This window comes from Molothrus ater, chromosome 12 (assembly GCF_012460135.2).
Source record: "Molothrus ater isolate BHLD 08-10-18 breed brown headed cowbird chromosome 12, BPBGC_Mater_1.1, whole genome shotgun sequence".
In the NCBI taxonomy this organism is placed as follows: domain Eukaryota; kingdom Metazoa; phylum Chordata; class Aves; order Passeriformes; family Icteridae; genus Molothrus; species Molothrus ater.
In genome coordinates this window covers 16,590,377-16,604,922 of record NC_050489.2, presented here as the reverse complement: position 1 = coordinate 16,604,922, position 14,546 = coordinate 16,590,377, and the positions used below count along the sequence as shown (strand labels likewise).

Sequence of the window (14,546 nt, the reverse complement as noted above, 5' to 3'; positions counted from 1 at the left end):
GTGCAAATATCAAGCAAGGTAACAGCAGAGGCAGCAGCACCATCTTCCTACACCTTCCAGGAACTGGGAGCAGCTGCTCCTGGTAGAGGATCCACCCTCCTGCAAACTCCAGCCACAACCACATAACACAGCAGCACTACAGCAAATTTTGAGACCAAATGGGGGAAAAGAGAGCTACTGGCAGCAAGCAGCATTTTTTCCTTAATAAAACTCTATTGTCTGAGGAAGGGAGACAGGACAGAGTTGGCACATGTCCCACAGAGCAGCAGTGATGGCTGGAGGATTCTGAGTGAGGTTTTTTTCCCCACAGATGAATGTCACAAACTCACTTTCCACCAGGACAGCATTGGCATAAAATGGGTGACAGAGCAACAGCTTCTACGCCAGTTCTAACCAGGAATAAGAGGGAATTTTCCAGCAACCCTCTCGCTCATGGAAGAGCCATTCCAACCACTGCAGGTCACTCAGCACCTTGAGATCTGCCAAGCAGAGGGAGAAAATGGGGCTCTGAGAGCTGGACAAAGCTGAGAGGAGAGTCAGCCATGCCCCCCAGCCAGCAGCCAAGAGCGAGCTGCACGGTGATCCCTCTCTGAACAGCACATCCTGCCATTCACAGCACAGGCAATGAATGGTAATCCCTCTCCTCAAATTACCCTCCTGATTTCAACAGAGCGAGACCAAGAATGTACGTGACTGAGTGTACTTCCAGTTCAGATTTAAGTAATTGCAACTTGACGAGTTCCTTAAGCTCAGTTAGTAATGGCACACATCTAGCAGAAACACTCAAATCCAGAAAAAACATATGCCTTTTTATTAAGTTTCTCAAAAAAGGAAAAATACTTAATGTTATTTAAAAGCTTACTAAAAACTCAGATTAAAGTAGAAGAACAACACAGCCTTCACCATACCCTCGTGGCCTGGACACCACAGTCCGTGCCTGGCAGGTTACCTGCTTCTATTTCCCATTGCATTGGCCCTGTCCCATCACTCATGGGACAGCCCAAGGGGCAAAGTCAACAAATCACTTAAAGTACTGGAAATGGCAGCACTGGTAACACCACAAATCCTGGAACATGAGTCCCCCTCTTCCAAAACGTAGATAGTATTATTAAATGCTCCTGATTTTAAAGCCTATGAAGTAAAGGCCTTTTAACTTAGCATCTGGTTCTGACTTTGTGTTTTTCTCCACAACCACAAGAGCTGAAACTTCACTCACCACTGACGTGATCAGTTATAATATATGCTTTTCAATTGTCTTTTCCCTTTCCTGGTGTTGTCCCTGCATTCTTACATATTGTGCAAAACAGGAAAATTTTACGCAATGATTTAATAATACATTTTTTTTGGCACAAATTCCAGCCTACCATGTTTCCCGCTCTCTTCTTCCTCAGCAGTCTGGCGGGCTGTGCACTGAAACACATCACCTCCCTGATCCAGGGAAAAGACAGACAACAAACCTGCAAAAGGTTCAAACAGAGAGAGTGCTCCCCAGCCAGCTCACAGAGATTTTTCTCAACCTGACCCTGCGAACTGTTAAGCACTTACAAAGGACAGATTGACAGGGAATGGCACAGATGCAGAAATGAATGGCACAGGCCAGGGCTGACTCAGCCAGCACTGCTGCCAATGACACTGCATAGGCAGACGGTGCAAAAATAAGTTATTTTATTGAGTGCACATACATGCACAAGCTCTCTGAATGGATTATACATGCTGAAGTATCAATCATCTTCCAACACCTGGCTGTTTGTGGAATCAAGCACTATGTTATCTATGAACACACAGAACCAAACTGATGCAACTAGCACTGCTCAAAACACCAATAAACAAGCCACAATCTACCCATGCAACCCACAATCTAATTACTTCTAAAGACTCCAAAAGGCTTGAACTATTTGAGGTAGGTCTCTTTTCTCATAAATCCTATATGAGGAGATGACTAAAACCCTATTAGGTTAGCCATACTTATTAACATAGAGGGAAATTGTATCATGTTAAACTCATCTGTTACCTAGGAAATTCAAAAGTACCAACAAATTATATGCAATAAATTGAACAGTTCCCAAAAAAATCCCTCTTTTCTATGTACTAAACCTACCAGCTTTTCCCTCCAAAAAGGCCCCTCAGTGCACACAGTTCTGTGAATGATTTTGATGAGACCTTCAGCCTCTGATTTCCCACAGCTGCTAACAAAGCAAACCCAACCTTGCACACTGGAACATCGATGCAGATGGGACTCTCAGTCTCCCACCTCTGAAAAACCAAACATTCTTGTTGAGTTTCACAGAATCATGAAGTGGTTTGGGATGGAAGGGACCTTTAAGGATCACCTTGTTCCATGCCCTGCCATGGGCAGGGACACTTTCCACAAGTCCAGTTTGTTCCAAGCCCTGTCCAAGCTGGCCTTGGACACTGCCAGGGACCCAGGGGCAGCCACAGCCTCTCTGGGCAGCACATCCTTTCCTAGAAGGACTTCACCCCACCTTGGAGGATCTATCAGACTCTTCCCCCCATCACTACTATAATCACAGTTATAATGTTCCACTACAAAAAAAAAAAATACAAAGTATTATTCAGAGCTCCACAAAGGCCCAGCCCTGTGAGGGATGCTGAGCTCTTGCAGGCCCCGCTTTGATGCAGGATCAAGTCCCAGTGAGGACCAGAGGCAATTCAGAGTCTCTCCCATGGGGACTATTACCACCACCTAGTTACTAGCACCACATCTTTACTCCCCAGCCAAAAGGAAAAATGAGGCACAAGTATTTCTGAGTATCCTTTTTATTTATGTTCCTGAACATGTAAAATTTACTGGCTGGGTGCTAACACTAATAGCCTTGAGAGCTCTCACTCTGTCAATGAATATAGCTTCTGTTTTCATATTTTATATACGCTCTGTGACATATAAACACATACCTTAACACTACTGGCTTATAAATATGCTTTTTAACCACTGCAGGAACTATATATGCAAAGGTATGTTTGATAGGCATTAAACAACTTTAAAGAAATATCATTTTAGGTTTTCTTATGTTGAACTACTAACTAATATAGCAATAAAACAAGTTTGTCACAGCAAAGCAATATTCCATTAAATCACCAGGTCTTCAGAAAAATTTGGGGTTTGTTAATGCGGGCACATACCCGCCTTCACTTGTGAAAGAGAATCTCAATTTCATCAGTACAGATAACATGGAGCAATTTGTTCTCAATTTGCAGAGAATTCTAAATTGTCATGGCTTTTATGGAAATTATGACACTCAGTGCTCTTTCTGATGCACCTGAACCTGGGAGACAGCAGCAACCCAGAACAAGCAAATATATGTACACCCAAAACCTATAGGTACCACTTCTCATCAAATGAAATCCATCATCTGCAACAGCAAACCATGAAAAAGATTAAATATAAATTGTAATTTATCCTTCCATTATTATAACAAATTTAAAAAAATCTAAAATTGCTTTGTTATTTATACATGAAATTATGGCAGACACACCAATCTAGTTTGAAGTCACATTTGCAGAGCCTCGTCAACACTGCAGGACTTAAAGGCAGCACTTGGTTTACTGAACTGTTTATTATTATTATAAACTCATATTAATTCTATTTGCAATCTGGATAATACTATAATATTCCTTTTTCAGGAAATCTTTAAAAATTCTTCTTGTGAGATTGTTTTGAAACTTTTGAGCTCTGCATAATACTTCCCACTTGAGCTAATTGTTTTTAAAGGGAAATTTAATTTTTAAAAGTGTGTTTTTCTAACTAATGGGAATCTGTGCTAAAGTAAACAATGAGTCCAGCTTGATAGGAATTTTTGCTCTATCTTTACCAAAATAAGGAAGGAAAGACATGTAATAGCATGCTGAAACAAATGCAGTAGCAGAATTGTTGAATTTTAAAAAACAATTAGAAGACAATTTTCTACTCCACTTCTCCTCTTTGAAACAGATCATTCTGCCCTACCTCATTTAATATTAACTGGGTACGTTCTTGTCTCTAGAAGACAACACAAATGCAGCTCCCTAATCCACTTACATTCTTGTTTCAAATGCATTTACAATTAGCCAGCCTGTCAATAAACTATTGTCCTCACACATCATGTCTGTACAGCAAAATGTTTCAAAGAAACCCAAGTCTTTTCAGGATTGCCACCGGCTTTGAACAAAACATTTACATTACACCCAACCCACCTGCCAAGGCAAAACCGAGAAATGTGAAATGGGCATGAAAAGCCAAAGTTTCCATCTCCTTGAGGGATATTAATGAGTAACTTCATGGTTTCAATAAAGCCTTATCTTCCCAGATGGGAATTAGAGAGGTCATCCCTAGCCAGGGACAATGAATCACTTATTTATTCTTTCCTTGTCTGCTGCACATACATATGTATCACAAGTCCTCCCTGCAACCCAGGACTTGAAAATCACTGCCCTCAACATCTACTCCCCACCGGTGCAAGACAAAGAATGAAAGAGAAATGAAAGAGACACGAAAGGGACAGAACAGTCATGACACCTACGTTTAAACTACTGAAAATCAAATTGTACCTTTCTCTTGAAGAAAGGGTTACTCCTAACCCCACCCTGCCCCTCCCCCCCAAAAAAAGTAAGAAATATTACATTTCACTGTTTCTGTATTTGTTTTTACTATCACTGCCCCTCAAGCTGTGCAAGGACAGATCTCACCGGTGAAAAAAAAATTAGTAAGGGTGCTACATTTGTGTTTGGTAGGTGTTTATAAAATAAACATTATTCCTCCCGTGGGGGAGAAAGTCAAATTCATCCCCAGGCAAGCTGCTGTCTGACAAACAAAGTTTTTAAGTGTCAAAATTTCCTACTGGGACTTTAGCATTTACAGTAACAAAATAAAAAAGAAAAAAAACTACAGATCTGTATTCACTTTCTCCAAAAAACTCTTAACCAGAATGAAACCCTGGACATAATGCAAGTGAAACTGTAATGGTGACACTGTGCTATATTTAAGCAATTCTTTGAGAAATAAGAACACAACACAAACATGGAAACACACACAAATCAGATGAAGTCCTAACACCTACAGTTATGGGACTGTCCACAAATTAACACCTTTCTGCATTTGTTAACTAGGTGCATATGCCAATTCAGAATACACTTATTATTTTTATTTGATTAACTTGGATTTATTTTAATTGAAGTGGTCGCTTGTCATCATGTCAAAAAATGCACTTCATGGAGAACATTATTTTCTTCCACCCTAAATTTTGCTAAATAAGATGGCCTAACAGTTGCTCCACTGCATTCTTGCATAGCACTTCTGCTACCAAAAACTATCTTGTCAGCACAAAAATTGTAGCTAAATAAACAAGAAAACTGGTTATCTCTCTAAAAAAGTAGGTTGAGTCTCATTATTCAGACTTATATATGTGGGCACATACCATGTCTATTCATGGAATAAACTATAGATGAATAATCCATACACAAACTAATGCTACCTTCTATATTGCAGCCCAGGGACTGACAAGTAAGAGCTTGTGGGGAGAAGAATTTAATTCTAATGTATGTCTCAAGTGACAATAAAAAGGATATAAAGTGCCTAGAATCAACAAATAACTTATCCTCTGTACTCAGGGACATAATTTGCCAGATCTGGATTTAGCTGTCATTACATCTTTTGCTTTCAAATGCAAAACAAAGTGATGTTATTTTCCTGTTCAATTTTATTCATGTTACATAGAATGCAGTAAAACTCGTCATGCCAGAGGATTTGCAAAGGGATGATGTGAAGGTTAATTACTGGCTGCTCATACAGCATGCCTGTCGAAAGCCCCATGTGTAAAAATGACCTTGTTATCAAAGCTGTTGAGTGCTCCCAACGGCCACTTTCAATGGGCAGAATGGATATTTTTCTGTAGCTCTTGAAAACCAAATTAGTTGCATTCAAATATCTACCTCCAGTTTGAGGAGGTTTTGGAATTGTACCCCATTTCTGTAGGGGGTGGGGGTTAAATTAACAGAGATTTTGCTTATATCTCATCTTTCCAGCTCGAAATTAAAAAGACTAAAATGTAGGTGTATCACAAAACCAACGTCTGAAAGATACCTGCAAAACCTACCCACAGAGTCAGGCAACAAGTGAATGCAGATCTTATCCTTGTGCCCTAATTACCCCCTGGAAACCAAAGACACTACCTGACACAATAAAGCACAGGTATTTCTGTGATCAACTCTATTTGTAGGGTGAGTTAGCACTGGGAAAAAATGATAAGGCACAAGACTAAGCACGAAGAGCACTGCTCAACAAAATGGAGCCTGCAATGCTACGCACAATGCTTCAGTATCTTCTTGCTATTTATACACCTAAAATAATTAGGAATGAGAACACCTCAACATTAATTAAAGCACAGCCCCATAGGACTTCAGAAATCTTTTCAGAGATGGTTTCTCTGGTGACAGCTTTGCCAGCGAGCAGAGTTTGACGTGTCCTGTAAAAATACAACTTCATGCCTGGTATTGCCACATTGCAGAGAACAACATCTGAAGCGTGATCATGCCTCGCTCTACCCTATCCTCCTCCTCGGCTTGGGAATAATCAGCTATGGATACTGCCAGGAAAATGCCTCATCTCCACTAATATTCAACTCCCCCTCCACAATGATGGTATCTTAACAAAATGAAGAACTGCAGAAACTCCTCGTGCTTGTGTCTCTCAGGAGCTTTCTCCAACAGTGCTCGACCAAATCTCGCTTCTCCCTTCAAGCAGTAGTTCTATCAAAGAAAGAAAATATTCCCTTTGAAACATCCTCGAGAGCCCAGTGGAAACGGCAAGCAGAGATGTCACTGTGGCACAAAAAAGAGCTCTGTGAGAACAGGCAGCTGGCCTACCTGAAGGTTAAAGTAGCTCCCACTGAAAACCTGCTCTGAGTACTTCAGAGCAGAGCATGATGCAGAAGAGACATTTACACACACTATGTCTGTGTACCAAGGTGTGAAAAAACCCAACCTCCGAGCACAGCACAGGCTGGATGAAATCCATTGAAATTCACCATTAACAGAAATCTACACAAAAGCCAATCCACTCTCTCGTATCAGTGTCCTATAGGAAGGCCAGAATGAAGCCATTGAGAAAAACGAGACATTTACATATAAATCAAAAAAAGACAGAATCCAAGTGCCGACTGATTAAAGATCAGCGTAAAATATATTTTGTTAATCGCTTATTAGATAAAAATCTGTGTAATCACTCTATATACTCCACAAATATTCCAGTAACATTGGCCATTAAATTTTAAGTCGGATATGAAAATATAAATCATATTTTTTCAAGACTACATCCGTCTATAGTACATCTTCTGTAACGCTGATATCACCACCTCGCATTTTTTTCTCTTGCATCATTTTCCAGCAGGAAGAAAAACCCTGAAGGAATCTCCATATTTTCCAATCATATTGCCTGTATCCGGGCAGGTTATGTGACCGCCAAAGCAGAGCCCCCAGAGCAGGCCTGAACCACAGCAAAGTCCGCGCACAACCCGAGCCTTCGCTCTCGAATTAAAAGCATCCTCCACCTCCCTCACCTCCAACTTGGCCAAGGTGCCAGCAGGTATCTGCCGACTTTGGTTTCGGATACAAAGGGCTCGGTATGGTGACTGTGTGCCGGGGTCGTGTTGAGAAGGAAGGAATTTTTTTTTTTTTAAATAAAAGAAAAATATTGAACAACAATAATAACAACAATAGTAGCCTTGCTCGGAAAATAATAACAAAAAAACCCCACCACCGAAACTGCAAAAATAAACATCCACAGGATTACGAACAAGGGAAAAAAAAAAAAAAAATCCTTTCAGGATTTTCGCCGGCATTCCGGAACCCAGTGGAGCCGATCCCCCTTTCGCCCACCGGCGGCCCCAGCCCGGTCCGGCCGCCCGGGGACGGAGGGCGCGGGCATCCCCCGCTCCCCGCGGATGCCCCCGCCGGAGCCGGGCGGGCTCTTACCGTGGCCGAGGCGACGCTGTTGTCCGCCAGGGTCAAGTGGTGCGGTTCCCACCGCCGCAGGAACTTGGAGGTGAGGATCTTGCTGAGAAACGTCCGGGGGTGCCGGATGACACACACCTGGATGTCCCCCTCCTGCAGCAGCTTGTACCTCATGCCATTGCAGTGGAGCAGGGCTCTCCGGCACGGCGCGGCACCCATTTTATTCCCCTCGGGAGCGGACATCTCGCCCAGCAGCGGCTTGCTCTCCTCGGGCTGCCTGCGGTCGCTGCCCCCGCCGGAGCCGCCGGTGCGATCCATGGCAGCCCCGCGGGCCGGGTCGGGGGTGGCGCTCGGCCGCCCGCGGGGACCGGTCTCTACGGCGGGTAGAGACAGGCACGACCGAAGAAAATAAAATTCAAAATAAGAACTATAACAAAAAGAAAAAAATCCAACCCCACGCGGTAGATTGAAAACAAAATGCACGGTGAAGAAAAAAAAAATAAAAACAAAACAACAAAATCTGTCGGGGAAGATGGGGGTAGGGACTGAGCCGCACCGAGGGGAGAAGGGGGAAAGGGAAGCGATAAAATCCTTATTCAAACTTCCCAATCCGCCCCCGGCGGGTCACAGCGCCGCGTCCATGCTGCCGGGCGGGCGCCGGCCGAGCAGAGGGTCGGCTCCCGCGGGGGCGGCGGACAAAAGCCGGTGGCGGTGGTGGCGGCGCAGGGGGGCTCCTGACGGCGGCGGCGGCGGTGGGGGCTGCGGGGCGTCCGGCAGCGGCTCCTTCCTTCCCCCCGGGGCGTGTGCGCGGGAGCGTGCGGCGGCGCGCGTGCATGTATGTATGTATGTATGTATGTGGGTGCGGGTGCGCGCCCGTGGGAGCGGGTGTGAGTGTGTGTGTGTGTGTGTGAGCGTGCCTGCCTCTGTGAGTGCGTGTCTGTGTGTGCGGGTCCCCACGCGCGCCGCCGCCGCCGCGGCAGGAGGAGGAGGAGGCGGCGGGAGCGGCGGGCGCTGCCGACACAGCCCCTCTGCCGGAGCGGCTCCGCGCGCCGCGATTGGCCCCGCCGCCGTCACGTGCCGCCCTGCCTGACGTCAATGGCCGCGGAGCCGCTCCGGGCAGCAGCGGCCGCGGGAGGTGCGCGGGAAGCGCCGCGCCCCTCACGGAGCCGCGGGATCGTTCGGGTTGGAAAAGACCTCTGAGATCATCGGCTCCGACCCGCGACCGAACGCCGCCTCGTCAGCCCGACCGCGGCACCGAGTGCCGTGTCCTGTCTTTTCCTTAAACACCTCCAGGGACGGTGATTCCAGCAGCTCCCTGGGCAGCCCGTTGCGATGCCTCGTCACCCTTTTTGTGAAGAAATCCCTCCTAAGGTCCAAGCTAAACCTCGCCTAGCGCGGCTCATCGGGTCATGAGCCTGGGCAGGGCTGGAGGTGTACGGGCACCGCCAGGCCCCTCCATCCTGCGGAGAAGCCCCCGGTGGAAGCTGCGGGAAGGGGGAGACTCCGTGCGGTCCGTGTCCCCTTCCCGCAGCCCCCGCAGGAGTCCGGGCAGGGCGCAGGGGTTGTCACCAGCTCTCCTTGAGGGTGACAAATCATCGCAGGAGTGAGTTTTGAGCATCCTCACTCCAGCGTTAAGCTCTTGTACACCCCCTGCAGAGAATGGCCAAGGAAGCCCGTGCCAGGCTGCTGGCACTTCGGCAGTGACATTCCCTTTCCTCTGCCTTTATGGGGAAACTGGGAACGGCTGCGCTCCCCAGTGCAGCAGCCCTTGGAAGCCCGGGGAGAGAGAGCAGCCCCTTCTCTGTGCTGAGCAGGGTGTGGAATGTCCTCTGATCGACGGCAAAGCAGCACAATCCTTTATTTAAAAAGAAAAAAAAGGCATTGAAAAAATCAACTCCCTTCTAAGCCCTCTAAACGGCTTAACAGCTGAGGGATGCTGTGTGCAATATGGATGCTGTGCCCAGAGAAATGATACCATCGGTTCTTGCTTTTTTTCTCAGTGGTAGAACTCAGATCTTCTTTCCAATATCCTCATTTGCGCAACCACGTTAGGACCAATTAAAGAAAATACATTTTATGTAACACATGCACATGCCATTGAACTGTGGGACTCCTCACAATGAGTATTACCAAGGTCCAGAATGTAGAAGGAATTTACAAGGCTGTTTTAGATCGTGCTTGCAACATATTCAGAGAAAGTATAAACCTTTATACTTGAAATACTTAAAAGTGTAAGCTCACCTCTGACTGAGGGAGGTTGAGAGAGGGTTTGCTCTGTGGTGAGGTGATTTTTCCAGAGTGTGTGCCCTGACTTGGTTTCTAGTGGCATCTCCCCGTGCAATAGCTCTCAGATAGGTCACCATGCCAGCAGAGGTGCCTGCAGTTGTGGGCAGTGTCACCAACCCACCCCAGAGAAAGCTCTTTCATCTGATCCATTCTCATCACGAGCCAGACACAGATTATCTGTTGGAGAGGCAAGCTGCTACTGGAAGGGCTTGGGAGCCTTTGCCATAAAACCTTTTGTAGTGGCTGCTGTCAAAGACAATACGTGACCGGCTGGACCACAATTACAGCGAGCATGTCCATCACGTGTGTTGTTACAGTGCTGTTCTGTTGAAATAGGCTTGCATTTGACAGGAGAATCGCTGTCTAAACACTTTCAGAAAGGAAGGTTTTTTAACCTATCAATTACTAGAAAATTTGAGGGAGACTTTTGTTGCATGTCAGCATCAAAATTATTTATAAAAAGCAAGGAAGTCTCCTAAGTACTCCCAAGTACCAGTTGATAAAACAATGCAGAATTATGCAACTTGGCAAAGGTTAGAAGAAAGCTACTCATTTAATGGCATAAATAATGCAACCAACAGGAAGACAAAAATCTCTTTTATAGAGGTTCAAATTATCAGTATCTCACAGTCCTGGTAACCATCTACCTCCTGAACTTAAACAAAGTGACTGGTCATTGTGCAGTAAACATCACAGGCAGTTCCCACAGAGCTTTGTACACCATACCCTGAAACAAACCCAGATCTACTCATACCTATAAATATGGATGCAATAAAAATCATAATAAAAAATGCTTGCAAACCAAAGTGGAAAAGGACAGCTTTGTTTAGATGCAAGTTTTCAGTGCAGGAACTGTCTGTTTCCAGGAGTTCATGGGGTGCCTGGTACAAGGGAGACCTGTTCTTGTTTGACCCCAGGCACTGTTCTGGTACAAATGATAATCATGTCGATAGTGGGACTGTTCTCATACACTCACCTGCACCACCACCTCACTCAGAAATAAAACCAGTGGGACTGTTCCAGTGAAAGTCTGTGCAAATGAGCCACCTGCTCAAACCACTGCTTTGAATCTACCACAGGTGTCCTCTCTGAGAGCTGCTCGACAACGGGAGGACATTATGTAAGAGTCTGGTGTCCTTAAGTGAATCTCCTGGCAAATTAGAGCAGTTGTTTTCCACAACTTGTGTTCCACAGAAAGCAGCGAAAAATAAAGGCTGGTCTGTAACGATCGACCCATGAGTTACCTGAAAGGATCCAAGTCTAGAAATCCACCATTCCAAAGTGCTGAAATCCAACTGAGACACTGCAAAAGCCACTCCTAGAAACACCTGTCAAGGACAGAGATCCAAATGGTGTGCATTTGCAGCTCCCCCTGAATCCCCACTCTCAGGCTGCAGGTGTTCTTCTCTCTGAAGTAAACTCAGCACAGCACGATAAGATCAAGGCATGAAATCTCACATTGCCTGCCAGAACAGGGCAACCCAAAACCCTGTCTAGACAGGTGAAATTGAACCAGGCTGCTGGCTGCCCAGCTCACCAAAATGCACATTAGCCATCCAACGTGCAATAAATAGCCAGTGTGTGACCCAGGGCTGAGCACATTAAAATTAACACCCTTCCTCATATCTCCTATCAATTATAGCAAACAGAAGTTGGATCGGTTGCAATCCCAGCTTTTTTGTTCTTCCAGACTTCCTCTTCTGGCTCCATGCAGCACAACATACATCTCAGGTATACATGCTTGGCAGTATTTCAAGGTGGTGTTTGGGGAATTGCTGCGTGTTTTCTTTTTTTCCCCCCAAATGTGCAAATCAAACCAGAAATTTCTTGTGAATATGAGACAATCATTCATTTAAATAATAAACACTGAGCAAATAATTCACAATAAAAAGCATATCAGTGAAAATATTCTTCTAGCTACTCATAAGGTGCTTCTGGGCATGATACCAGTTTTGAATAATTCAAGAATTTGTGAGGTTTTCTATGAAATACTTCATTTCTGTGCTACAAGGGAAACACAACCTCTGAAAGTGAAAATTGAATAGTTTATTCATTATTGTTGATACTACTACCAAGTAGAAGCTACTTTAAGTCAGGTCCTCTAGGTACAGATCAAATTTGAATAGGGAAGGAGATAGAGAGGGATTTGTTCTACTCTGCAGAAATATCAGGGCAATTGGACCAAAACTAAAAAGTGGGGCTGGCAAGGAAGTAAGCAGAGGTAAAGATGTTTTCTCCAGAAGAGAGGACATTGACAGAAGGGCAATTCAGACCCACCTGCCAGTTCTGTACCCTACTCCTGGACTCTGCCCTTTCATTTGCACTCCTTTGTATCTTGCCCTCTTTTTATTATTCACTGCCATTTCATAATAGGCTTTGTAAACAGAAGCATCGTTTCCTGAAAGACACTGCAGCCTGGAAACCTGGGATATACCACCATGGATACACCCACTGGAGCTAAACCTACCAGGTTAGAGCAGACAAGGCTTCTGGGTCAGCAAAAGACTCTTTTTCCCCTTTTCCAAAACCAATTCAGTTGTGACATACATTATTCAGAATATTCTTCTGCTCAGTTGTATGTCTGTAAAACCAGGAAAGAGCATTAACACAATCATTTGCAAATACCTGGGATTCTAGTCTTAAGAAAAAACTGCTACTTTTTATGCATTTCCAGCATTTGGTTTCTTGGAGATCTACACTCAGTTCCATCAGGTGTTCTGCAGAGGTCATTTCTGGTTGCTAACACAGAAGCAGTCTCCTGACATACCTTCTTAAGCTTAGTAACACCCACCTACAACCATGTCTTAGAAACAAAAGAAATGTGATATTCTGAAGGAAAAGGAAGCAGCAATTTGTGTCAAGTGCTCAGTGCCACTAGCACAGGTTTCAGAGTAGTGAGGGCTTGGAACACTCATGAAAAAACACAGGAGATGCCAAAACCTGTCCAGGAAAAAGATATTGACTAAAGTCACCTTGTCTGAGTGTAAACCCATACAGTGGATACCTGTCATGCTGTGAGGGAACTGACAGAGCAGCTGTGGCAGGGCCAGACACAGACAATTAGATACCTCAACAGGGGATGTGCTGACCACGTCCCCACAGGGGATTTGCAGATTTGTTCTACATTCTAAAGGAGAAAACAAGAAAAAGGAATAATAATCACTTACTACACTATTAATTACTCCTGGTTCCTTTGATATTGTTGCAGCATTAACACATGACTTGGCAAACTCTTTTCTCAAAGAGGGAAGAAAAGATAAATCTCCTTTTACTGTCTCTCACTGAAATTTTCTGTCAGAGGCTGTAAGGGCCTACCACAGTCATGCTTTCTGTAACAAAAAAAAAAAAAAAAAAAACAAACTTCTCTTGTGTGCTTAGCATATCCCTGGGAGTTGACTGTTCAAAGATGTGAGATTATGGTTTTTCCAAGCAGAGCAACAAGGAGCAGGAATTCCCAAATTGTATTCAATATCCGTTTAGACTCTTACACAGCAGCTGCTCCTCTCATGTTTGGATCCTTGATGCATATTAGAGATAATGGAGCTTTCTTCCCTTATTCACAGAGGTGCTGCCTGGATTATGGAGTTCATTAGTCAAGGCTTGCAAATTGCCACTGTTGACTCAGAGCAAATTCCTGCTATGGACTCACTAGTCAGCTCATTTTCATAACAATGCTGTATTGTTAAAAAATACTTTTAAGCCACTCTTTAGAGAAACTGGGGAATACAACACATTCAAGCAAACACCTAAAACATCAAAGAGATGCAGTCTCAGTAGTGCTAGAAGTCCTGCATTTGAAGTGTGTTTAAATTAATCAGTGTGATGGTGTTAAGAGGATTCAGTAAGTCATAAAACTTTGGGCAACTGAATTGCTTCCCAAAAGGGGTGACTGACATTTAAACATAAATAGATAAAGATTAAAGGAACCCACCCTGCAAGAAGTAGCTGCCCCTGAGGAAAGGAAGGCCTTGATTAGGGCACCATTGATCACAGGTGCATAAAATAAAGGTTACATTTGCAAGGAGCTCTTTCTTTTTCCCAAATTTCTCCTTTCCTTCTTTCTCCCACTCCTGAGACTAACAGTAATTCTGAAAGACACCTCACAGAGGAGTAGTAAGTGGGAAATCAGACTCTGCTGTGAGCTTGCAATTCTCTGACATCTCTGGCATTCACATTTCTACTCTTCTCCAAATTACTCAGTCTCTGGGTTCTTGCTTTCCCAGTGGATGCACATTACAGCACAGGGCTGACTGTGAGCAGTGCAGACCCTGGGGACAAATATATCTTTGATTCCTCACTGACATAAAGCACACTCT

General features: G+C 44.5%; 1 protein-coding gene across 1 annotated transcript in view; it reads right to left on the bottom strand.

The window, feature by feature from the left end:
- CMIP (c-Maf inducing protein) overlaps positions 1 to 8,955 on the bottom strand; it is a 131,181-nt gene extending 122,226 nt beyond the window's left edge. The window contains exon 1 of the mRNA XM_036390338.2: positions 7,966 to 8,955. Within this exon, the coding sequence (XP_036246231.1) occupies positions 7,966 to 8,262 (297 nt within the window). The 5' untranslated portion in view covers positions 8,263 to 8,955. The remainder of the gene's footprint in view (positions 1 to 7,965) is intronic.
- Between the last annotated feature and the right edge of the window lie 5,591 nt (positions 8,956 to 14,546).